At 44.9% G+C, this 22,532-nt stretch overlaps 1 protein-coding gene across 3 annotated transcripts in view; it reads left to right on the top strand.

Moving 5' to 3' along the window:
* Positions 1-17,485, top strand: part of PIAS4 (protein inhibitor of activated STAT 4) — a 42,981-nt gene extending 25,496 nt beyond the window's left edge. For 2 of the 3 annotated variants that reach the window (XM_066635056.1, XM_066635057.1), the window contains exons 5-11: positions 3,998-4,088; positions 4,421-4,549; positions 8,817-8,922; positions 12,704-12,777; positions 13,424-13,584; positions 15,559-15,701; positions 16,440-17,484. In XM_066635056.1, the coding sequence (XP_066491153.1) occupies positions 3,998-4,088; positions 4,421-4,549; positions 8,817-8,922; positions 12,704-12,777; positions 13,424-13,584; positions 15,559-15,701; positions 16,440-16,648 (913 nt within the window). In that variant the 3' untranslated portion in view covers positions 16,649-17,484. Of the gene's footprint in view, positions 1-3,997; positions 4,089-4,420; positions 4,550-8,816; positions 8,923-12,703; positions 12,778-13,423; positions 13,585-15,558; positions 15,702-16,439 lie in introns of all 3 variants that reach the window. The other variant, XM_066635055.1, reaches the window with a different exon arrangement.
* The last annotated feature ends 5,047 nt before the right edge of the window (positions 17,486-22,532 follow it).

The raw sequence follows: 22,532 nt of genomic DNA, 5'->3' as shown, positions 1-22,532 counted from the left end.
GGGGGGGTGTCTGACTATAGTTTTGACTGATTTTACCTGAGGCCAGATCCTGAAAAATAACTTACCACTAATTGTTACCTAAGAACTGTACAGTCTCTAATTTATTAAAAACATAGTAAAAGATCATAAGATACATTTTAATTCTTTTTAAATTCTGGTCTTCACCACCTTTGTGTAAGCACTATTCGTGCACTGTAAACAACATACCAGTAGAACAGTGGTTCCCAACTGGGATTCATGTACCCCCAGGGGCACTTAACAGGACCTTTAGGGGTACTTTAGGGGTACTTGAAACAGAATGGCATAATGGCTGAAAAAGGCAGGTCGTGCTCCAGAATGCTTTGCAGGGCCAGCAAAGCAGGTAGGAAGGTAGCTAGTTGGCTGTGAAAGCCCCACCAATAGCTAGTATTTGGTCATCAATTCATCTATGAACCAGTGATTGAAAACCAGCACAGTAAAAAAGCTAAAACATAATATGAAAAGTGATTAATCACCCAGAATTTCTCAGCAAACTTCTGGTGCAAAACAGTGTAAAGGTAGTCTTTTGTTCTTCAAACAGATAAAAAGAGAAAACACTGTGATAAATACATGAAGTCTGGGCTTTCATATAGAAGAGATGAGGGCTTGTATTATTAATTACATTTGTTAATTGAGCTGAAAATAGCCACATTGGGCCTCTCCTCATCAATCTTATTATCCATGGGCTTTGAACAGGCCAGGAAAACCATCAAGCAGCGTATTGTGGACATAGAAAGACCAAATAACCTCAATAATGCCACAGAATTTTTTATTAAGGAAGACCTCAGATATATTGCAGTTGCAGCCCCTTACCTTACCCAGCTGGAGCTGCATAAACATAGAAGGGCATTTACACTGGCCCGTATTAGTGTACTGCCCTTAGCAGTGTAGGAGGGGTGTTATAAAAAGATTCCGTTTTTGGAGTGGCTCTGCCCATGTGGACTGGAGCAAGTCGAAATCACGGAGCATGTTCTGCTGCAGTGTACGCTCTACTGAGACATTCGTGCTGCTCTTATTTCTCCATTGCTGCACTGCTTCCCAGATCACACGTGCCAACAACATACTTATTGACTGCATTCTGATTCTAACTCGGCTGTTGTGTATTGTGTTGCAAAATTTTTTGCTGCCGCTATGAGCATTCGGAAAACCACGGTGAAAGATCTTGGATAATTTTATCCAGACTAAGGACATTGTTTGGATATAGTTGTGAGATATGATCCGATATGTAAGAGCATAATTTAATTAGCAGATTATTGTATAGAACTTATTAATCCTTTGGATATTTAGCATAATTTGGCATAATAGAGATAATACAGTTGTAGTGATGTATGGGTGATAGAGCCCTTTCAAATTTGGATTTTAAATTGTTTATGATATTAATTTTCTTCTCATGTTAAAATTGTGTTCATTTTATTTTGGACTGGTGTGTGACTGTAATAATCAATCAATATTAATTACAAACATTTTGCTAATATGAAGGGAAATTTATGGAAATAGGCTACCAAGGGATATGCAAGTGAAAAAGGTTGGGAACCACTGCAGGAGAACCATGAATCAAATCCACCTTTAAGGTGTCTGGTGTGTGAAGCTGAAAGCTCTACATACAACATACAACCCATAACACATAACTGAGAGTGTGCAGTTCAATTCACAGCAGAGAGATGCAGCTGCATATATTTGCAACTCTTTTTACTCAGAAGTAGACCCACTGCTTTCCATGGGTGATGGTGATCACTCTTAGGTGATGGTGCATTGAATTGTAGCCTGGGACTTTGCTTCAAATGGAAAGGAGGATCCCATCCTGGTGTTGGAAAAAAACAGATCTCTGCTAAATGCAAGCCTTTGCAAAACAGAACCAGGCTGCAACAGTATTTGCAAAATGGAACAGAGGAGAAGAAAAGGTTAACTTTGGCTGGAATTTCCCAGTTGAAGCTACTGGAAGTTACTATAGAAACTAATCTCTGAATTGCTTCTAATGACTTGAGCAAGAAAGGAAATTTTTCAGAGTTGAAAAACTCTGTGCTCTGATTGACTTGGAGATAAGGCGAAGTGATAATTGGAGCTTGATTACTTGGAAAAAAGTTCACTTACTATAGGCGAGTATCTGCTGTAACTTCTGATGGTGAGAGATCAGAATAGTGCTCAGCTGTCAATACTGGTTGCACAGGTAGATTCTTGTGGGCAAAGATGCCCCTTCAAGACACCCTGGTTTCAGACTTCTAAGTGCTTTATAGGTCAAAATGAGCACTTTAAACTGAGCCTGGATAAAACTTGGAAGCCAGTGAAGATCTCTTAAGCACTAGTGAAATGCCTTCAGTATGACAGATCCCAGTTTTTCAGCTTGCTGTTGTATTGAGAATCAGTTGAATTTCTGGATCCACTTCATAGGAAGCCACAATGACAAAGCATTGTGTTCATCAATGTGGACATGGCTGAGACTGTGGAAATGCCCCAATCTTTTTTCCCTTGAAAATCACTCCCTGCCTTGTGATGACAGGTGATCTTTAGAACAGGTGCTCTTTTCTAGTTTTGGCCAGTTCTTTTGCTGTTAGCTAGAGACCCTTCTGCTCTGTAGTGCTTTCATTCCTCTACCATCCACATGTGAAATCTGAAAAGCCAAAGGTAATAGAGAGCCTTCTGGTGGGTGGGTGGGTGAATGTTTTAAAAAACAAAGAAACTACATGCTGCCAAGCATGTCTTCACAGCCGTAATGGTTAGAGGCTGGCTTGGTGTGTTTGTTTTAATTAAAGGAGAGCTGACAGTTTGGGATAAGTGAATTTTGAACCCCAATAGCAAATTCTGCATGTCAACAGGGCAGTTCAGAATGCATTCCAGTATGTGGGTTAACTTTTTGTAAGACACTGTTGACTGGGAAATGGGTGGAAGTTTCTGTACACATTGAGTGAGCCACAGGGATCTGTTGCACAAGAGCTAGGCCCTGACATCACATCCTGCCAGAATTTTCCATTTTTTCCTTGCCTGCATGTCAAACTTGACAGACCTTTGCATGTAAGAGAGAGAAATTCCAGTTGCCAGCATTTTGTTACCCACTAATGTGACAGGAAACAGGTTAGAACTCTGCAGCTAGGAACAGGCTTGTGTCTCTATGCCTGGGGTCATTGGGAGTAGGTTTAGCCCCCACCCCAGTTGTATCCCTGAGAGTATACCCTTTGGCTTACTTCCATCAATGCAAATGCTTACAATTCCCTCAGTTGGGAGAAGTCCCACAGGGACAAACAACATTGTATGCAGAGCCCCCACCTCATCCATGTTCTTTTGTTCTCCTGTGTAAGTGCTTGCACTTCACAGTAGTGTCATTCTTTGTGATAATGGAAGCCCTCTCGCTGCACTCAGTTTGTTTTTATCTTTGCACAGAGCTCCATGGTGGCTAGCTACCCCACAGACTCAGTGTCCTAAGGATTATCCAAACACTGAGGCAGTGGTGTAGCTAGCCACTCTGGAGCCCAGGGCAAAAGTAAAAGTGTTGCCCCCCCCATGGCATACCTGGAAATGAATCACTTCCTTTTGTGACATCACACCAGCTGTTTTTTTTTTAATTGAAAAATAAAAAAATCTGCCACCTCCCTCCACACCCAGCCCTCCTCCTGCTCATCCTCCAAGCCTCCCTGGACTCCCCCCCCCCAAGCTTGAGCAAGCAACCAGATACTGCGATCGCCACTGCCCATCTTGCAAAGGGTGCTTTTTTTTTTGCGCTTTTTGCAAGAGAAGCGACTTGGGGGGCATTTGCATGGGCGGACAGCCAGACTATTGCCTGGTGCAGTTGCTACAGCTGTACTCCCCCTAGCTATGCCACTACACTGAGGTATAGATGGGTGGCTTTCAGGCACTTTGACTTGATGGTCGTTAAATCAAAGTCTGCATGTTTGGGAATAGTAGGGAGGAGGTAAGAAGATTCAGCAAAGATAGCTGGAATGTACCTCTTTCTTATTTTGATTTTGGCAAATGCTTTCTTCTCCAGGATCTGCTACACAGATACTAGTTGCCCTCAGGAAGACCAGTACCCCCCAAACATCGCTGTGAAAGTGAATCATAGTTACTGTTCTGTTCCAGTAAGTCAACCTGAATTTCTTCTCTTAAACTCAATTCATGGGCATAGGTGGTATTTGTCCCCCTCTGCCTGTTTGGGATTCTTGGGCATGTGGTAGCTCCTTTCCATTCATGTTTAGGACAGTCAAGCTGAGTTGGGGGTTGGGAGGGGAGACAGGCTGATTTACCGGCATGCTGTTGGCTTGTACTTCACTCTTCAGTATGAGGGAGGAACTGCTGCAGCTGATCTGTTCTGACTAGACAGAAGAAGAGTTACTGCTGGCTTAACATGATGTCTCAACACTCTTGCCTGGAAACCATAGAAGGGACCATCTCTTTCTCTGTCTCTCTCTAGGGCTATTACCCCTCCAATAAGCCTGGTGTGGAGCCCAAGAGGCCTTGTCGTCCCATCAACCTCACTCATCTCATGTATCTGTCTTCAGCGACCAACCGTATCACTGTCATTTGGGGCAATTATGGAAAGGTACGCGTGGAGGGGAGGGAATGCACCCCCCATTTTGAGTTTTCTCAATCCCAGCTCCCTCTTGTTCTCATCTAAATGTTACTTCACTTTGCACGCTGATGTGCTTTGGTTGGGTACAGGTATACACAGCTGAAGCAGTGACTCTTCTGTAGATCTACATGTGCCCTTCTTTGGAGAGACATACAAATGTTCAAAGTGTATTGCTCGGGGGCAACAGTTCTTCCTGTTTCCAGGAGATGCCAGCTATCCAGTTGGCATCCTTCAGTCTCGGAAGACTATGGTATCGCACTCTGAATAGTGGTTCCGGAACAGTGTCCTCTCCAATGCACAAAACCTGGGTAAGGTAGATGTGGAGGATAGACTGTTACCCATGCAGCAAATCCCCCCTCTCCACGTTGCTGAAATGTTCCAATGGAAAGGCAGAAGCCAGTATGGTTGGTTCCAGCGGCTTCGCAGTAGTTGCCAGATTGTGACTATGTTCAGCCATGAACTGCCTCAGGGATTCTGGCTCTGGATTTTGCCTTGAGGTTGACTCCTGAAGCCTTTTCCATAACTGGATGTAGCCACAAGGCAGTGGAGGTTTGGGATCAGAGTTTTCCTTCTCTGATGAGCTGTCTTCCCAGGCTAACGAGTCTCATCTACCCGGTGGCTGTTTAGTCGCCTCTTACGACAAGTGCAGCCAAACTGAGGGCCTACTCTTGTCCCCAGCCCCCAGGGGAAAGTACTATATAGTACCCCAGCTATCCAAAGTACTGATTTTTCCCAAGGGCTAGCCGATTGCGCTGCTACTCCTTGCTCAGAGTGCTGATTGGCTGACCCTTGTGACAATCACAAAGCCACTGTCTTTGCCCAGAGCAATATGTTCAGTTCAAACCAAGCAGTTTGGCTTGAAAAGAAAAGCAAGTTGCATAAGTATGCCTGGGGAAGAGAGGTTAAAAATAGTCGAAGTCTTGCCTAAAACACTGTTTGCAACAGAAAAGCCCATATTCTTTCCTTGAGGAAGGTGCATCTGTAAGCTTTATCATCCTTGGTTCTTTGCTCACGAACAGCTTCCAATATGTACATGTTCCTAGAGCGGTACATACACTGAAAAACGAGTGTTACCTGTGGAAGGAATTCCCGAATTTACTTGATAATATATTTTCAAAATATATCTTCCATTACTGGAGGAGGGAGGATTTGTCTTTGTAAGTTTGCCTGTCCCTATCAAGATAGTGGGTAGGCAGTGTCCCTACATGTGCAATGCTTTCCTTCCCCCTCCTCACAGGACTGAATGACACTTCTTCACTCCTATGGGAAGAAGTAAAAGGACACGCCATGAGGGGGGTAAACCCATGCCTGACTTTCAGAGCAGGTCGAATAACTCTACCCTAGACTGCAATTCCATTAGATACCCACTTATACATACATACTTAACAAGTGTCTGTCATCATGACTGCTGGGGAAAGACCTGTATGTTTGAAGCATACCATTGTATCCCCCCTCCCTGCCCCAAAAACTGGGTCATCAAGTATCATGGGTGGGGCAGGTTGGTATTTTCCTATGACTTGCAACACCATCATCACATTCAGTGCTTGACTACTTCCAAAACAGCAGCCATTCAGTCCTGTGTGATGAACTGTGTGGAGTACCCCAGTGACACTCTTTTTTTTTGTTTTTTTAAACTGGGGACATGGATCTCAGCTTTGTATCAGTTCTGCTAACTGCATCTTTCTTTGTGCTGTAAAACTCTATTGGAGTCTCTGCGCAGCCTTTCCCCAGACTTAGCCTCTTGTCTGCATTTGTGCAAAGCAGAGACAGAATCCAAGAGCTGGATCTTTTTGAAAAAATATTCTTCCATTTTTTGACAAAGTTCACAAAACTATGTAGCAAAAGGAATGAGAAAACTATGAGAAATATAGTACTATGAGAAATATAGAAGTATAGTATAAGAAGCACAGTGGAAAAAGTGCCACCAGTTTTGGATAGTGGGCTTAAGAAAAGCCCTGCTGGATGAGGCTAAGGGCCCATCTAGCCCATCTTTCTATATCTCACAGTGGCCCATCAGATATCTCTGGGAGCACATATGATGACAACAAGATACCTGTATCCCAGTGGTTCCCAAATCTTTGGGAAGTGCTGCTCAGGCAGCATGTGGCTCCTGGAAGTGATTGGCATTGATACCATCAACAGTCACTTCCTAGCCTTCTGAAGTGGGGGGAGGTCATGTGTTGCTTCCTGCGCTTCAGAAGACTTCTGACTGCCTTTTACAGGTTGGCCTTCATTGCCCACAGGTCCCTGAACCTGCAGGGCCAGCTGATCTGGAGCCACCAGACGCGAGGGGACTGCAGCTGAGGAGTCCCCAGCCCTCATAACACTTTTTAAAGGCATAAAAACAACACTTCTGGGTTTTTTTGGTGAAACCAGAAGTTGCATTTTTTTGCTTCTGAGTCCTGCAGAGGCAGTAGGCATACACAGAGTGTGCCTTGTGATGCCCAAAGGTGTCATGATGCACAGTTTGGCAAACACTGCTGTATCCTGTAACCACTCCCTTGCATCTGACATTCAGATATAGCATACAGGCATCATGACTAGTAACCTGTGATGAACATTTCCTCCATGAACCTTCCCAATTCCCTTTTAAAAGTGTTTAGGCCAAGTGCCATCACCACAGCCTGTACCAAGGAATTCCACAGATTAAATGTAAGCTGGGTGAAGGAATATTTCCTCTTGTCTGTTCTGAGTCTTTGAGGATGTCCTTTGGTTCTGGTATTGTGTAAGAGGGAAAAGAGCTTCCCTCTATCCACTCTATTCCTCCGAGGCATAATTTTATATGTCTCAGTCATGTCCCCCCTCATGCACCCTCTTTCTAGACTGAAGCGACTTAAACCTTGTAGCCTTTCCCCAGCCTGCTAATAATTTTGGTCGCTGTCTTCTGCACCTGTTCTCGGTTCACTGTATCCTTTTGTGGCAACCACAAGTGGACACAATACTTGAGATGTTGCCTTACCATCTATTTGTACAATGGCATAATAATATTCATTCTTAATCCCCTTTTTAATATACCCATGCATGGAATTGGCCTTCTTCACAGCCGCTGTGTACTGGGTCAACACCTTCATTTAGGTTTCCACCAGCTCCCCAAGATCTCTTTCCTGATCTGTCACAGACAGCTCAGAACACATCAGCATATATGTGAAATTTTGACTTGTTTCGTCAATGTGTATTAGTTTACACTTTGCTACATTGAAGCACATCTTCCATATTGCCTCCTTTTCCTCCAGTTTGGAGAGATCCTTCTGGAGCTCTTCACAGTCTGAAGAAGTTTGGTATCATCCACAAACTTGGCCACCTTGCTGCTTATCCCTACTTCCAGGCAATTTATGAACAAATTGAAAGCACTGGCCCCAAGTCATGCCACTTTCCCCCATCTCCCATTGTGAAATAGCCATTTATATCCACTCTTTTCTTGTTCCTAATCCATAAGAGGACCTGCCCTCTTATTCCCTGACTTTTGAGTTTTCTCAGGAGCCTTTGATAAGCTACTGTGTCAAACATCTTCTGAAAGTTCAGATACGTAATATCAATGGGTTTAACTACATCCACATGCCTGTTGACCAAAGAAGGTCAGACTTGCCCTTACAAAAGCCATGCTGATTCTTCCTCAGGAAAGCATAAATTATGAACCAACTTCTATACATAATCTGCGGGTGACAGGCAGCATCTTGGAAGAGGCATTCTCTTCCCCCCCCCCCACATTAGTCTGATGGGTAGTGTGTGTGACGGATATTGGTGGTACCACACAAGCACTCTTTCCCCTAAGGAGGAATTCCCACTGTCTCTTTTTAGGACACCTGCGGTAACTTTTCAGAGTGCTGTTCTGTATTGAGATCCATCATTTCCCTTATGTATCTTTGTAGATTGTGAGCTCCTTTTGGGATAAGGAACCATCTTATTTCTTCTGTGTTAAACTGTTTTGAGAATCATTTTTGTTGAAAGTGGTATTATAAATATTCTTGTTATAGTTGCTTCTGCTTTCTCCCTCATTTGCCCCTGCTTCTGTAATGAATCCTCTGAAGGACGTGGTTCTGTTTAGTAGACTCCTGCTACTTCCTGTGATCCCTTGACTTAGGATAAATGTCAGAATCAAAACAGAAATACACTGTGTTGTGCACGCACTTCACAAAGGACTATGGGGATATCTGAATCTAAGATTTATTTTAAAGTTCCTGACTTTAAGAGGAGTCCTGCGGTCTCACTCACTTTCTGTTATTATATCTCTTTTCAGAGCTACTCTGTGGGCCTCTTCCTTGTGCGACAGATGACATCAGCAGAGCTACTGCAGAGGTTGAAAACAATTGGTATTAAACACCCAGAACTCTGCAAGGCATTGGGTGAGCCTGCCCTGTCTAGGCAAACCTTGAAAGGCAGCCTCGACTGCTTCACACTAAACTGTGAGGAAACTGGTAGTTCGCACCAGCAGAAATGGGGGGGCAGCCCAAACTGGAGCCCATCTTGCTCTAAATCCTCCTTGTGAAAGCAGAAATGGCTTTTGACCAGCATGGATGCCAGATCACCTCCTCTGCTTGTTTCAGAGCTCCACTATCGTGTGTGTCAAGTTCACCGTCACAAGTTTGCTGCTGAAGGGGTGACCGTCTGGGAGGCTTTAGGCAGTGGCTTCCAAACCATATGTGTTCCCCCACCTCCCAAGTTAATAACATAAAAATTTTCTTGTTGGATAAACAAAAAAATGCATCTGCTGTTTTACCTCTCATAGTGTGGTACTCATGGGAATCTTTCAGACGGAGTTCCTCCGTAGTTGTTGTTATCAAGTTAGGGCTAAGCAGAGATGCACTTGCAGCTGTTAAAAGCTACCCGTGTTCCAGATTCCAAGCATTTTGCACACACAGTCTGTGCACCTATAAGCCACTTGCCAACATCTCTCTTTCTGTCACAGTACAGTGCAACAGAGAAACCTGGTGGTGAGACACCTGGTTTGGCACCTGGTGGTGAGACAAGGGATGTCCAAAGTGATTGCTTTACTTGCTTGGAAAAAAATCTTGAAGAGGATGATATTGCCTTAGACTCCCCACCTCTCTACACTGGTTGCTTCTAGTGGGAGGGAAGTGTTTTGATTGGAGGTAACACACCAAGGTGTGATAGGAGTTGTAGGGGAGGTGGAAGATGAGGAAGGGGCAACCATGTGAGGGCACACATTTAGTAGGAGTGTGGTGGGGGCAGAACCTGGGGAAAGAACTTGGCAAGGGCTTGGTTGGAGCTGGTCACTGCCACCTACCAAACTTACATAAGCCTTATCCTAACATATAGTATAATGGAAGACAATACAGCATAAGTGACATTGTTCTAAATGCATTTTATAACAAGTTGAAAAATGTTTTTGCTGCTTTGTGTTTCACTCCCTCATATGGTGTTTTAGCATATATTTCTTACACACCTATATGTACAGAGTATTTAAAAAGAAGCACTCCTATATTGTTACTCTGGTTTCTTTAAAACCCTGGCTATTCACTTGTACATGAGTTTGGTCGAGGTCAAGTTTATAATTTGATTTATTAGCTAGTGTAAAATACAGAACTATAAATCAAATGGCATCTCTGTCTATAAAGTGGAGGCTGTTGCAAGAAACTGCAATTTCCTTATACGAATTTAGAACTCTTGACTGACTTAGATGACTTGCCCAACAATGGAGGCTATGTCCTTTCTTAGAATGTATGTGCTCCTATGCACTTGTGGGAAAAAATTTCTTGATTTGACCATTCCATTTACAAGTGGATGATATTGGAATTTAAAAAATTTCAAATGTTATCTTTGAGAAGGGAAGGGTACTCACAGGTTTCTCTGTCTTTAGCTGTTACAATGGTCAACTTTTACAAATTTATTTTTTTAATATCCTGCCATATCCTATTCTGTGAGGGAAGCTCAAGGTGGCTCACAACTCAATCAGTAAAGCAACAATTAAATATAATACAACCAAGGTAATAATCAAATAATTGATTAAATAATCAAAAACCCAGAAAAAAGGGACAATGCAAGAGAACCATTATTAAAAACAAACAGCCTTATTAAAAACAAACAAAAAATTAAGGGAGAGGCTAGGCCAAATGTCTGCAAAAGGGAGCAGATCAAATATCCAGTGGGACAGAATCGTGGAGGCTGGTTGTCACAAAAATAAAGACTCTGGCATAAGTTGTCGCCAACCAAATTTCCAGCGGAAAGAGAAGCTGCAGCATATGCTCTCACAGGACAGGCAGTGTTGCATGGAGAGAGGGAGTCCTTCAAGTATTTAGGTCCTAGTTTATAGGTAATCACCAGCACTTTTAATTTTGTTCTGAAACTTACAGGAAGTCAGTATAGATGATACATCATCTGCATGGACATGTTCACAACCCCTAGCTCTGGCCAGCAGCTGCTTTCTAGACCAGATGCAATTTCTGAAGCCTTCCTAGTCAATCCAGTGTATGTTATAGTAGTCCAGTTTGATGTCACCTGTGTGTGGGTAACCACTGGCAGATCTGATTGATCCAAGAAAGGGATACCAGTGTTGGCATTCCAGCCTAAAACAACTAAAGGTGCTCCAAACCGTGACCATCACTTTGACATCCTGATTCAAATCTCTTGCGAAAAATTAAAGGAGCTCTGCAGTCAGACAATTCAGACCAGTCCCTTGACCCAATGACTTGGTCCTGTATTGTCTCTGGAAATACACTTGCCCTATTCTTTTGCATAATGTTTTTGGAGAAGTTTCTAATTTTGGAAATAGAATTAGTTTAAGTGTGTAGGAAGCCACAGCAGCCAAACCATATACCTCTAGGGAATGACTCTCAGACTCCTGAATTTTATTTCTTTTTTATTTCCCTTGAGCTCCTGCAGTGGATCTTTTACTATAAATTTTACCTGGATCACTGTCAGTATTAACTGCAACAAATCTTTTCTTCTCACTAAGCATGGATGACTTAGCAATAATTTCCTGCTGAGTTAGAAAGGTCAGAGAACCTGCCCCTATCACATACCACCCTTCCACCAGGAATGTGTTGGCAACCTTCAGTCTCGAAAGACTATGGTATTGTGCTCTGAATGGTGGTTCTGGAACAGTGTCTAGTGTGGCTGAAAAGGCCAATCCAGGAGTGACAATCCCTTCCACACTGGGAGCAAATGCAGTCTGTCCCTGGTCTGTCTCCCTGGCTATGGGCCTTCCTTCTTTGCCTCTTTGCCTCAGTCTGTTGGCCAAGTGTCTCTTCAAACTGGGAAAGGCCATGCTGCACAGCCTGCCTCCAAGAGGGCCGCTCAGAGGCCAAGGTTTCCCACCTGTTGAGGTCCACTCCTAAGGCCTTCAGATCCTTTTTGCAGATGCCCTTGTATCACAGCTGTGGTCTACCTGTAGGGCGCTTTCCTTGCACGAGTTCTCCATAGAGAAGATCCTTTGGGATCCAGCCATCATCCATTCTCATGACATGACCGAGCCAACGCAGGTGTCTCTGTTTCAGCAGTGCATATATGCTAGTGCAGTCACTAGGAATGACTATGGTAGGTTTAGCCTGCTGCTAAGAGAAGAAATTGTTTATTTTGAGGTTGTAGCATTACACCCATGTTTATTGATTAAAATTCTTTTGTGTGACTTAAAAAGCTGTCATTGCCAGTTAATTGGGCAGCAGATTTTCCAAAGTATTTTTTATACACATACGTGTAAAAGCCACAGCTGATAAATGCCATCCTAGAAGAGGCATTCCCTTTCTTTCACTCACTGGAGGGAATATCTCTTCTGAGGCTATACTTGCTATGTCATATGTGTGCATCTTCGAAAAGCAAGAAAACTTCTTGTTTCAGAATGTTTGTTTTTATATGCAAATATTCTTATCTACAACTCATATGATTAAATGGCCAAGGACTGATCAAGTATCAACTCTTGTGTATTTCATTTTAAAAGCAAAACAGGGTGATTGGGTGGACAGGGCTTGGTTCTTCTGTCTCAAGAATCAAAATGTCCTGGATCAGCCCGGCAAACTGCACAAGATTGAAGACAATATTAAGTTGCTTCATGAGAAGTAGTGCTTCCCCCTAGTAGTCTTGATTAACAGCCTGTGGACAGGAGACTGAGGCAGCCATGGAACTGTAAAAGTTACTAATGTAAATCTTGTTTCCCTTTTCCCCACACAGTCAAAGAAAAGTTGCGCCTGGATCCAGAAAGTGAAATTGCCACCACAGGTGTCCGAGTTTCTCTCATATGCCCGGTAGGTGTTTCACACAGTAATGCAAGGGGAATATGGAGGTAGCCAGAACACAAGTGGCAGGTTTGGGAAAAGATGGTGTTACAAGGGGCACATGATATTTTGAAATGTCTCTTAGGCAGCTGCCTTTAAAATTGCGGCCCATGTTTAATTTTTACCCCACTTTCTCTTCTTGTATTTCTCTCTCTGCCCTCTTAAAGAGATTTTGCAAGAAATGGTGGTGATGCAGCCCATTTCTGAGTTGCAACTTGCCAGTTACTGGGAGAGGCATACCCCATTCCCCAGAAACAATTTTGCTTCGCCCCGCTGGTCTGCCAAAAACCTTTTCTAGTTGCGATAACTTGAGATTTCACCTTCTTAATGCTTACACTTTTTTCTGAGGGGTTTTTAAACATAAAGATGTGCATCTTTTTATCTCATGTTGTACCGTAGCATGCGTGCACTGTGAAGCCTCTATTATTAGATGGCACACATTTTATAATGGAGCAGCACCTTGGCCGGTGTCTGGAGAACAGAGTGAGGCCCTGAAAATCCAGCAGCCAGCTGCCCTACCCTAGACCACAATAATTCCAGGAACTGTCTCTGGCTTTCTATTATGTCAGGAACTTTTATGGTTTTGTTTCTTATTTTCCCTTCCCACCCGCAAAAGTTGGTAAAGATGCGCCTGTCAGTGCCATGTCGGGCCGAGACTTGTGCCCACCTGCAGTGCTTCGATGCTGTATTTTATCTGCAAATGAATGAAAAGAAGCCAACATGGATGTGTCCAGTGTGTGACAAACCAGCCACTTATGACCAGTTAATGATTGATGGGTGAGTTACGCCAGTGGTTTCAAGATGAAAACAGAAGTGTTTTTTGTTTTTGTTTTTACCCCAAGCCCCAGGGAGGGCTGCAGAGGGGGTCACAGGTTCCCCAGAACCTCTGGAGAGCTGTAGTGATTCCCAGGTAAGTTTTATTTTTTTTAAAAAACCCTTCCCTGCCTCAGATCAGCGAGATCATAGCGATCACGTTGCTCCCCCACCCACCCACACAAAGACTTACAAGTCTGAGTAGGACTTTGGGAACCACTGGCTTACAGCATTTTTTCCCCTACGTGTTAGATAAGTATTTCTTATCTATTCTCTGTCTCCTGCTCCTCACGTTTGGTGTTTCTGTGATCACTGTGAGGGAGAAGATGCACAGTCAAGAGGCACCAGCAGGTGGAAATGGAAATGCTGGTTTGTCTTGCTGGCTTTCCTTGAAACTTCCTGATTTGAAACATTTATGGGGGTGGGGGGGGAACAATAGGAGAGTGTCATTACAACCAGGTGGTCACTGGAAATGGGATGCAGGACTAGATGAACCATTATTCTGATCTAGCAGGGCTGTTCCTGTTCATAGTCCCTCTGCATACTACCCTGGGTACCTTGGAAAAAGGAGTGCTTCAAATCGTATCTCTTAGTTGCCTGACGACATTTGGGGATCAGAGATGGGAAATATATATTTTACACTCCTCAGTAAATGTACTGAAAAGTTGTCCTGTGCAGCTCTCACTGAAATGAATGGATGGGGCTATAGTTCAGCAGTAGTGGAGCAGGCAGTACTGTTTTGCATGGAGAAGGTTCCAGGTTCAGGCCCCAACAGCACCTTAGGGTCACTTTGGGAAAGATCCTTGTTTGCAACTAGGTGAACCACTGCCAATTGATTTCAGTTGAAAATATTGAGCTAGATCAGGGGTGCCCAAACCCCAGCCCGGGGGCCACTTGCGGCCCTCGGGAGCTCCCAATCAGGCCCTCGGGGAGCCCCTGGTCTCCATTGAGCCTCTGGCCCAATGCAGCTGCTCTCAGCATGAGGACAATTGTTCGACCTCTCACCATGGCTGTGGGACGAGGGCTCCCTCCACTACTTGCCGTTTCACGTCTGATGCAGCAGTGGCAGCGAAGGATAGGCTGGCCTTGTTTTGTGCAAGGCCTTTTATAGGCCTTGAGCTACTGCAAGACCTTCATTCATTCATATAAGTTCCATGTCTAATAAATTTATGTATGTACATTTTAAATGTAATGTAAATTTTACATCAAATTTTAAATGTAAATTGATTCCTTCCCCCCCCCCCCCCGGCCCCTGACACAGTGTCAAAGAGATGATATGGCCCTCCTGCCAAAAAGTTTGGACACCCTGAGCTAGATGAACCAATGGTCTAACTCTGTATAAAGCAACTTCCTCTGAGCACTGTAGTTCATTTTGGTGAGACTTATGCAGAACTTCTCTATGCCTGGTCTCTGTGGCCTGCCTCCTGATAAGGCCACTCTTAACTAAGGCCACGACTTTCTGCAGGGCTCCCCGAAGCTTAAAAAGTGAAAGCGGAGTGATCGCACTCCACTCCAGTTTTGCAGTTTTGTGGGCTTCCCACACCCCCAGGAAGCTGCTGTAGGGACTGGTAAGTAAATGCCAGTCCCTGTGTCCCCTTTAGCTACACGATCCTGGGGATTGCGTCACTGCCTCCACCCTGCCCCTCCAAGGACTGACTGTGGCTCAAACTCTCCTAGAGAGTTTGAGAACCACTGCAGTAGAGCACTGGATGACAAATAAATGCACAAGAGCTCTCTGCAGAGCATAGAATTGGAAGGGCTGGAGCATCCAGTTAGGCTGTAAGATAGGATGTCCCATCCCTAGAAAAGTCTTTAAGAGATGCCTGTTATGTCATTTCTTGAAGACCTCTGTGGTGGAAGCAGTTCTCTTCCTCAAAGGCACAATCTGGTTAAGTGGCTTAGGTCAGCATTTTGTCTTGACTTCCTCCCCACCCCCAGGCTCCTGTCGAAGATCTTAACGGAATGCGAGGATGCTGATGAAATTGAATACTTGGTCGATGGTTCCTGGTGCCCGATCAAAGCAGAGAAGGAGAGAAGCTACAGCCCTCAGTGCCCGATATTAGTTGTGGGAGGATCCACAGGTGGGTCTAGAAGCCTTAGTTGTCAACTGACTTGTAACAGCATTAATTCCATCCACTGACACTCTAACTTTCCCTGATGTGAACAGTGGCAGAGGCTCTTATTATTCATCTCTACAGATGACTTCCATTTTCTGCCTGCAGCAATGTTGCTCACTCATGAGAGCAAGCAGTTAGGGCCCATTTTATGAGAAATTGGCAGGGACACTTTTAAATTGACACATCAAATGCTCAGGTGTGTGTATGAAAGCCCTTTTGTCTGTCTCTCACTTGAGGAGAAAACAACTGAAATCCTGAAATCCATCTGTTGTGGTGGAATTCTCCTTAGGATCCGGACCTAAATTTAGTTCTTGCAGACATTACCTGTCTGTTGTCTCAAACGTGTGTATGGAAAGGAGGGACATCACATGTGTGGGGATCATGGAGTACCTGCCACATCTGTTTCCCAAGATGTGAAAAGATTGTGATAGAGGTTTCTTTCTGTCTTGCTTGGCTTCCTGCAAGGACTCAAAGGGAGGGAAATGGACTTTGCTGCACATAGCCCATAAGGAACCTCCCTTCTGTTGGCCTATTTTGACAGTACTTATGGGTGTTGGGTGTTAAAACAGATACAGGCCCTGAGGCTAGGACTCAGACCCACATGGGACCAGTGAAAACCGTTTGCTAGAGTGGAAGAAGTGTGTGTGGAACCAGTACTTAGACATTTTAATCTCCTCTGCTTCTTCTTTGTCTTTCTCCCAGTGGGCACTTCAGATGTTAATGGGGTGCCACCCCCTGTCCCCACTACAAATGGGGAGAATGGCAAGGTCCCAGCCGATGTGGTGGATTTGACATTGGACAGCTCATCCTCCGAAGAAGAGGATGACGAAGAGGAGGACGACGACGATGACGGTGGACCGAAAAGGAAACTGCCCCGCTTGTACCAGAAGGATTTGGCTTCCGCCTGCTGACTGCAGAAGGCACTCTGAGACATCTGAGCGGAAAAGCTTGAATACTCTGGTGCTTACTCAGACACGGGAAGAGGGACTTTTTCTCCCTCCATACCCACTTCCATCTCGGCTTCCTCCAAGCTTCCCTTTGACTTCTGAGTTCAGACTAAAAAAATACCCTTCAGGGAGCTGCTCCGTGGCTGGAAACATCCATCTTTCAAACCAACATGTGGCTGAGCTTGAGCCACCTTCAGAAGCAAGGGGCGCACCTCTCATGCAAGGCAGCTTGTTGGGAATTGCCACTGACCTGGTTTTCCTTTCTCTCTCCCTCTCTCTTTCTCTCCCTCTTCCCCTCCCCCACTGGTTGCTTTTTAATAACCTGATGCTTGGAGCTTTTCAAAACCCCCAGGAGCTCTTTGAACCCTCTTGTGTTTTCAGAGTTGCGTGCATCTCTTTCATTTTGCCTTGGTCAACAACCATTCCTGGCACATGTAGACATGTGTGCACATGTTCATTTATCTCTCAGTATGTTGCTAGACTCTTTAAAGGGTGGGGTTGTTTTTTCATGCTTAAGCTGGGAGGTTTCTAGAATCCAGCAATATTTCAGGTTGGGTTTTTCTGTTCCATGGGCACATATGATGATAGGGTGGGGGTGGGGGAGAAAATGGAAAACCTCTGAAATGGATTGGAATCACTTGATGTCTCCAGCAGCTCAGAAAGAACCTCATGCAAAGAGACCATTGGAACCCTTTATAGCCTCTTTGGAAAGTTAATGTAGGATTCTTGCATAGCGATTCCTTTTTTTTAGTTGAACAGAAGCCATTGGGGGAGGGTGAAAGGGGGGGGTCGGAATGCGGGAAGGGCTTGAACCACAAATCTGTTGTCTTTTTTTGAAGTGCAATAACTTGGTGTGTTTTGGAAGACAGAAAGGGCTGTGTGTTCCTCTCTTTCGCCAAAGCTTCGTCTCGAGCCAGGCATGTTGAGGAACAGAGCGGCTTTTGGGAAGGGGTGTTGAATGGGAGGAGGGAGGGGGATGATGGGCCTTCCAGAACAAAAATGCCAGGTGGAGGAACTTTTTTCCCAGTTTCTAGCCAACTACCTCGGTTAAAACCCCAATTCAGGTGTAGTTCAGTCACAAAAAAGGTGCAGAGCAGAGCCGGGGTGGGGCAGCATGCAAGTGACTGTCTTGTTGAAATTGCCTCCGCTGTTCTGATACTTCTCCTCTCTGTCCCATAGAGAGAGTGTGTGTGTGTGTGCGCGTGTGTGTGCGTGTTTGGGGGAGGAATGGATCCTTTCACATTGTTGCTTCTGCTCTGCCTGGCATCTGATAAACTTGCCTGCATCTGCTTTGGCCTTTTCTAAACGGTAGGGGAGATAAAATTCACCAGCCCCCCTCTCCCCCGCTGAGAATCCCAGAGCAGATGTCCAAGTAGAAATGTGGGTGAGTGTGTATTCGTCAGTGGCCAGGCAAATAGCGGTTGAGTGTGCAGTGTGGCTAAGGACAAGGACCGTGTGGACAAGGATGTTTGGAATATGTGCTTTCTCTTTCTTTTCTTCCGTGTTCTTTCCAGGTATACGCTGCTTGCTACTTTTGAGTGTTGTCACTCCTTTTCTGGCATGATGCATCTAGTTGCAGCAAACTTAAACACAGTACTGTATATTCTTGCTTTTCTCCCCATGGCATGTTTGGAGGCACCGCCTGTGAAGCTGGAGAGAATGTTCAGCTGTCAAACATACAAAAGAAAAAGAAAACTCACTGGGGTGCTTCCTAGACTACCGTTTTTTTGAAGGAATGGGGAAAAGTACGTTTCAGTAAATAAATAAGCACTTGCTAAAGGCAGATGGTAGCTGAAACAACATATACGCCTTCTCCAGGGATGGGTGTCATTATCCAAATACAACTTTTCCTGGAAATTCCACAATCTGAGAAGCCTGCCCAGATCAGCATCCTGCCATAGGAAAAGACTGGACCATTTCAAACAGTTGGAGGAGAAAAGCACTTCTTACAAGTTCACTTGGGTTGTGGCAATCACTCCTGTTCGAGCTTGCTTGGCTCTTCCTTTTTCCCTTGCCAACTGTTGCTACGTTTTTGTTGTGGGAGACTTGTGGATACCCCGGGTTGTGCTGGCGGCAAGTGGAAAGCCTGAGGCTGTCCCCTTCCTTCTGTGGAAGTCTCTGTGGGGACTTGGGTGAAGGAAGGAAGTGGTCCTCAAACCGTCCTGGCTCTTCCCTATTTCAGTTTTTCCTGCCCCCACAGTAAGCCAATTGTTTTCAGTCAAATTTCAAAACATCTCAAAATTAAGCAATAGTTTGCGATTTAAACACATACCATTCACATACACACCACCTTCAAATCAGTTTAGAATTTGAAATGATTTTTTACTGTATAGATTGCAGCTTGCAACCTCAGCCATGGTTAGGGCTCTCTTCTCTCCCCCTCTTCTTCAATATTTGTATTCTAATTTAATTGCCTGTTGAATTCCTTTGGATTCTTCTTTTAAAATCCAAGCCACCGTTCTCTATTGCTTCTGTTGCTTTCCCTCTCTTTTCAGCTGGTCAGCTTTCCATCCTGTACATATGTTTTTACTTATATCTCTGTCTGTTCTTTTCTTCTTTTTTCTTTTGTAAAGAAAAGAAATTATTTTTCTTTCCTTCAATACACATTCTGCAGAATTCAAGATTATAGTGTTTGTTTAATAAATAAAAGGAAAGATTTCAATTTAATTTCTTCTCTGGTTGTGCTTGGTGTTTGTTTCCCATTTAGACTATTCTTCAAGCAACATTTTGAAGTGCAGATTGTTTGGCTTCCACTATAAGGAACACGTTTGCACAAGTCCAGAGGACCATCAAAGGTAGCGTTCTCTGAAGTGCTACCTGTTCCACGCGCAGGGCCAGCTAGGCAGGCGGAGATCAGGGGTCTCAATGCGTGGATGAGACGGTGGTGTAGGGAGGAGGGGTTTAGATTCGTTAGGCACTGGGGAACGTTTTGGGACAAGCGGGGCCTGTACAAGAGGGACGGGCTCCATTTGAACCAGAATGGAACCAGACTGCTGGCGCATAATATTAAAAAGGTGGCAGAGCAGCTTTTAAACTGATCCCTGGGGGAAGGCTGACAGGAGCCGAGGGGCATCCGGTTCGGGACTCCTCATCCCTATGGGATGAGGATGGGGAGGTTAGAGAACAACAAGACAAAGGCAGGGTAGGAGAAGAAATTGGGAAAGGTAGGGTGATGGGATGTGATAGACGGTTTGGCACAATGAGAGGATGCAGGGACAAAGGAGCGAATAAGCAGCCCATCCTGGGGCATTCCGTGTATAAATGCTTTTATGCGAATGCCCGAAGTCTACGAGCAAAGGTGGGAGAACTGGAATGTCTGGTGACAAGGGAAAATATTGACATAGTGGGCATAACGGAAACCTGGTGGAATGCGGAGAATCAGTGGGATACCGCAATCCCGGGCTATAAACTCTACAGGAGGGACAGGCAGGGGCGTGTTGGAGGTGGGGTGGCCCTTTATGTTAAGGAAGGGATAGAATCCAGCAAAGTAGAGATTGAAGGTGGGTCCGACTCCACCGTAGAATCTCTGTGGGTTAAATTACCAGGCTTGAGCAGCGATGTAATACTGGGGGTGTGCTATCGTCCTCCAGACCAGAAATCTGATGGGGACCTTGAAATGAGGAAACAGATCAGGGAGGTGACAAGGAAGGACAGGGTTGTAATCATGGGGGACTTCAATTATCCTCATATTGACTGGGTCAATTTGTGTTCTGGTCACGATAAGGAAACCGGATTTCTTGACGTGCTAAATGACTGTGGCTTAGATCAGCTAGTCACGGAGCCCACCAGAGGACAGGTGACTCTGGATTTAATTTTGTGCGGTACGCAGGACCTGGTTAGAGATGTAAACGTTACTGAGCCATTGGGGAACAGTGATCATGCTGCGATCCGTTTTGACGTGCACGTTGGGGGAAGAATACCAGGCAAATCTCTAACAAAAACCCTTGACTTCCGACGGGCAGACTTCCCTCAAATGAGGAGGCTGGTTAGAAGGAGGTTGAAAGGGAGGGCAAAAAGAGTCCAGTCTCTCCAGAGTGCATGGAGGCTGCTTAAAACAACAGTAATAGAGGCCCAGCAGAGGTGTATACCGCAAAGAAAGAAGGGTTCCACTAAATCCAGGAGAGTGCCCGCATGGCTAACCAGCCAAGTTAGAGAGGCTGTGAAGGGCAAGGAAGCTTCCTTCCGTAAATGGAAGTCTTGCCCTAATGAAGAGAATAAAAAGGAACATAAACTGTGGCAAAAGAAATGTAAGAAGGTGATAGGGGAGGCCAAGCGAGACTATGAGGAACGCATGGCCAGCAACATTAAGGGGAATAATAAAAGCTTCTTCAAATATGTTAGAAGCAGGAAACCCGCCAGAGAAGCGGTTGGCCCTCTGGATGGTGAGGGAGGGAAAGGGGAGATAAAAGGAGACTTAGAGATGGCAGAGAAATTAAATGAGTTCTTTGCATCTGTCTTCTCGGCAGAAGACCTCGGGCAGATACCGCTGCCCGAACGGCCCCTCCTGACCGAGGAGTTAAGTCAGATAGAGGTTAAAAGAGAAGATGTTTCAGACCTCATTGATAAATTAAAGATCAATAAGTCACCGGGCCCTGATGGCATCCACCCAAGGGTTATTAAGGAATTGAAGAATGAAGTTGCAGATCTCTTGACTAAGGTATGCAACTTGTCCCTCAAAACGGCCACGGTGCCAGAAGATTGGAGGATAGCAAATGTCACGCCTATTTTTAAAAAGGGAAAGAGGGGGGACCCGGGAAACTATAGGCCGGTCAGCCTAATATCTATACCGGGTAAGATGGTGGAATGCCTCATCAAAGATAGGATCTCAAAACACATAGACGAACAGGCCTTGCTGAGGGAGAGTCAGCATGGCTTCTGTAAGGGTAAGTCTTGCCTCACAAACCTTATAGAATTCTTTGAAAAGGTCAACAGGCATGTGGATGCGGGAGAACCCGTGGACATTATATATCTGGACTTTCAGAAGGCGTTTGACATGGTCCCTCACCAAAGGCTACTGAAAAAACTCCACAGTCAGGGAATTAGAGGACAGGTCCTCTCCTGGATTGAGAACTGGTTGGAGGCCAGGAAGCAGAGAGTGGGTGTCAATGGGCAATTTTCACAATGGAGAGAGGTGAAAAGCGGTGTGCCCCAAGGATCTGTCCTGGGACCGGTGCTTTTCAACCTCTTCATAAATGACCTGGAGACAGGGTTGAGCAGTGAAGTGGCTAAGTTTGCAGATGACACCAAACTTTTCCGAGTGGTAAAGACCAGAAGTGATTGTGAGGAGCTCCAGAAGGATCTCTCCAGACTGGCAGAATGGGCAGCAAAATGGCAGATGCGCTTCAATGTCAGTAAGTGTAAAGTCATGCACATTGGGGCAAAAAATCAAAACTTTAGATATAGGCTGATGGGTTCTGAGCTGTCTGTGACAGATCAGGAGAGAGATCTTGGAGTGGTGGTGGACAGGTCGATGAAAGTGTCAACCCAATGTGCGGCGGCAGTGAAGAAGGCCAATTCTATGCTTGGGATAATTAGGAAGGGTATTGAGAACAAAACAGCTAGTATTATAATGCCGTTGTACAAATCGATGGTAAGGCCACACCTGGAGTATTGTGTCCAGTTCTGGTCGCCGCATCTCAAAAAAGACATAGTGGAAATGGAAAAGGTGCAAAAGAGAGCGACTAAGATGATTACGGGGCTGGGGCACCTTCCTTATGAGGAAAGGCTACGGCGTTTGGGCCTCTTCAGTCTAGAAAAGAGACGCTTGAGGGGGGACATGATTGAGACATACAAAATTATGCAGGGGATGGACAGAGAGGATAGGGAGATGCTCTTTACACTCTCACAT

This window comes from Tiliqua scincoides, chromosome 8 (assembly GCF_035046505.1).
Source record: "Tiliqua scincoides isolate rTilSci1 chromosome 8, rTilSci1.hap2, whole genome shotgun sequence".
Taxonomy (NCBI): domain Eukaryota; kingdom Metazoa; phylum Chordata; class Lepidosauria; order Squamata; family Scincidae; genus Tiliqua; species Tiliqua scincoides.
The sequence above is the reverse complement of the archived record's forward strand: the minus strand, read 5'-3'. Positions and strand labels throughout refer to the sequence as shown.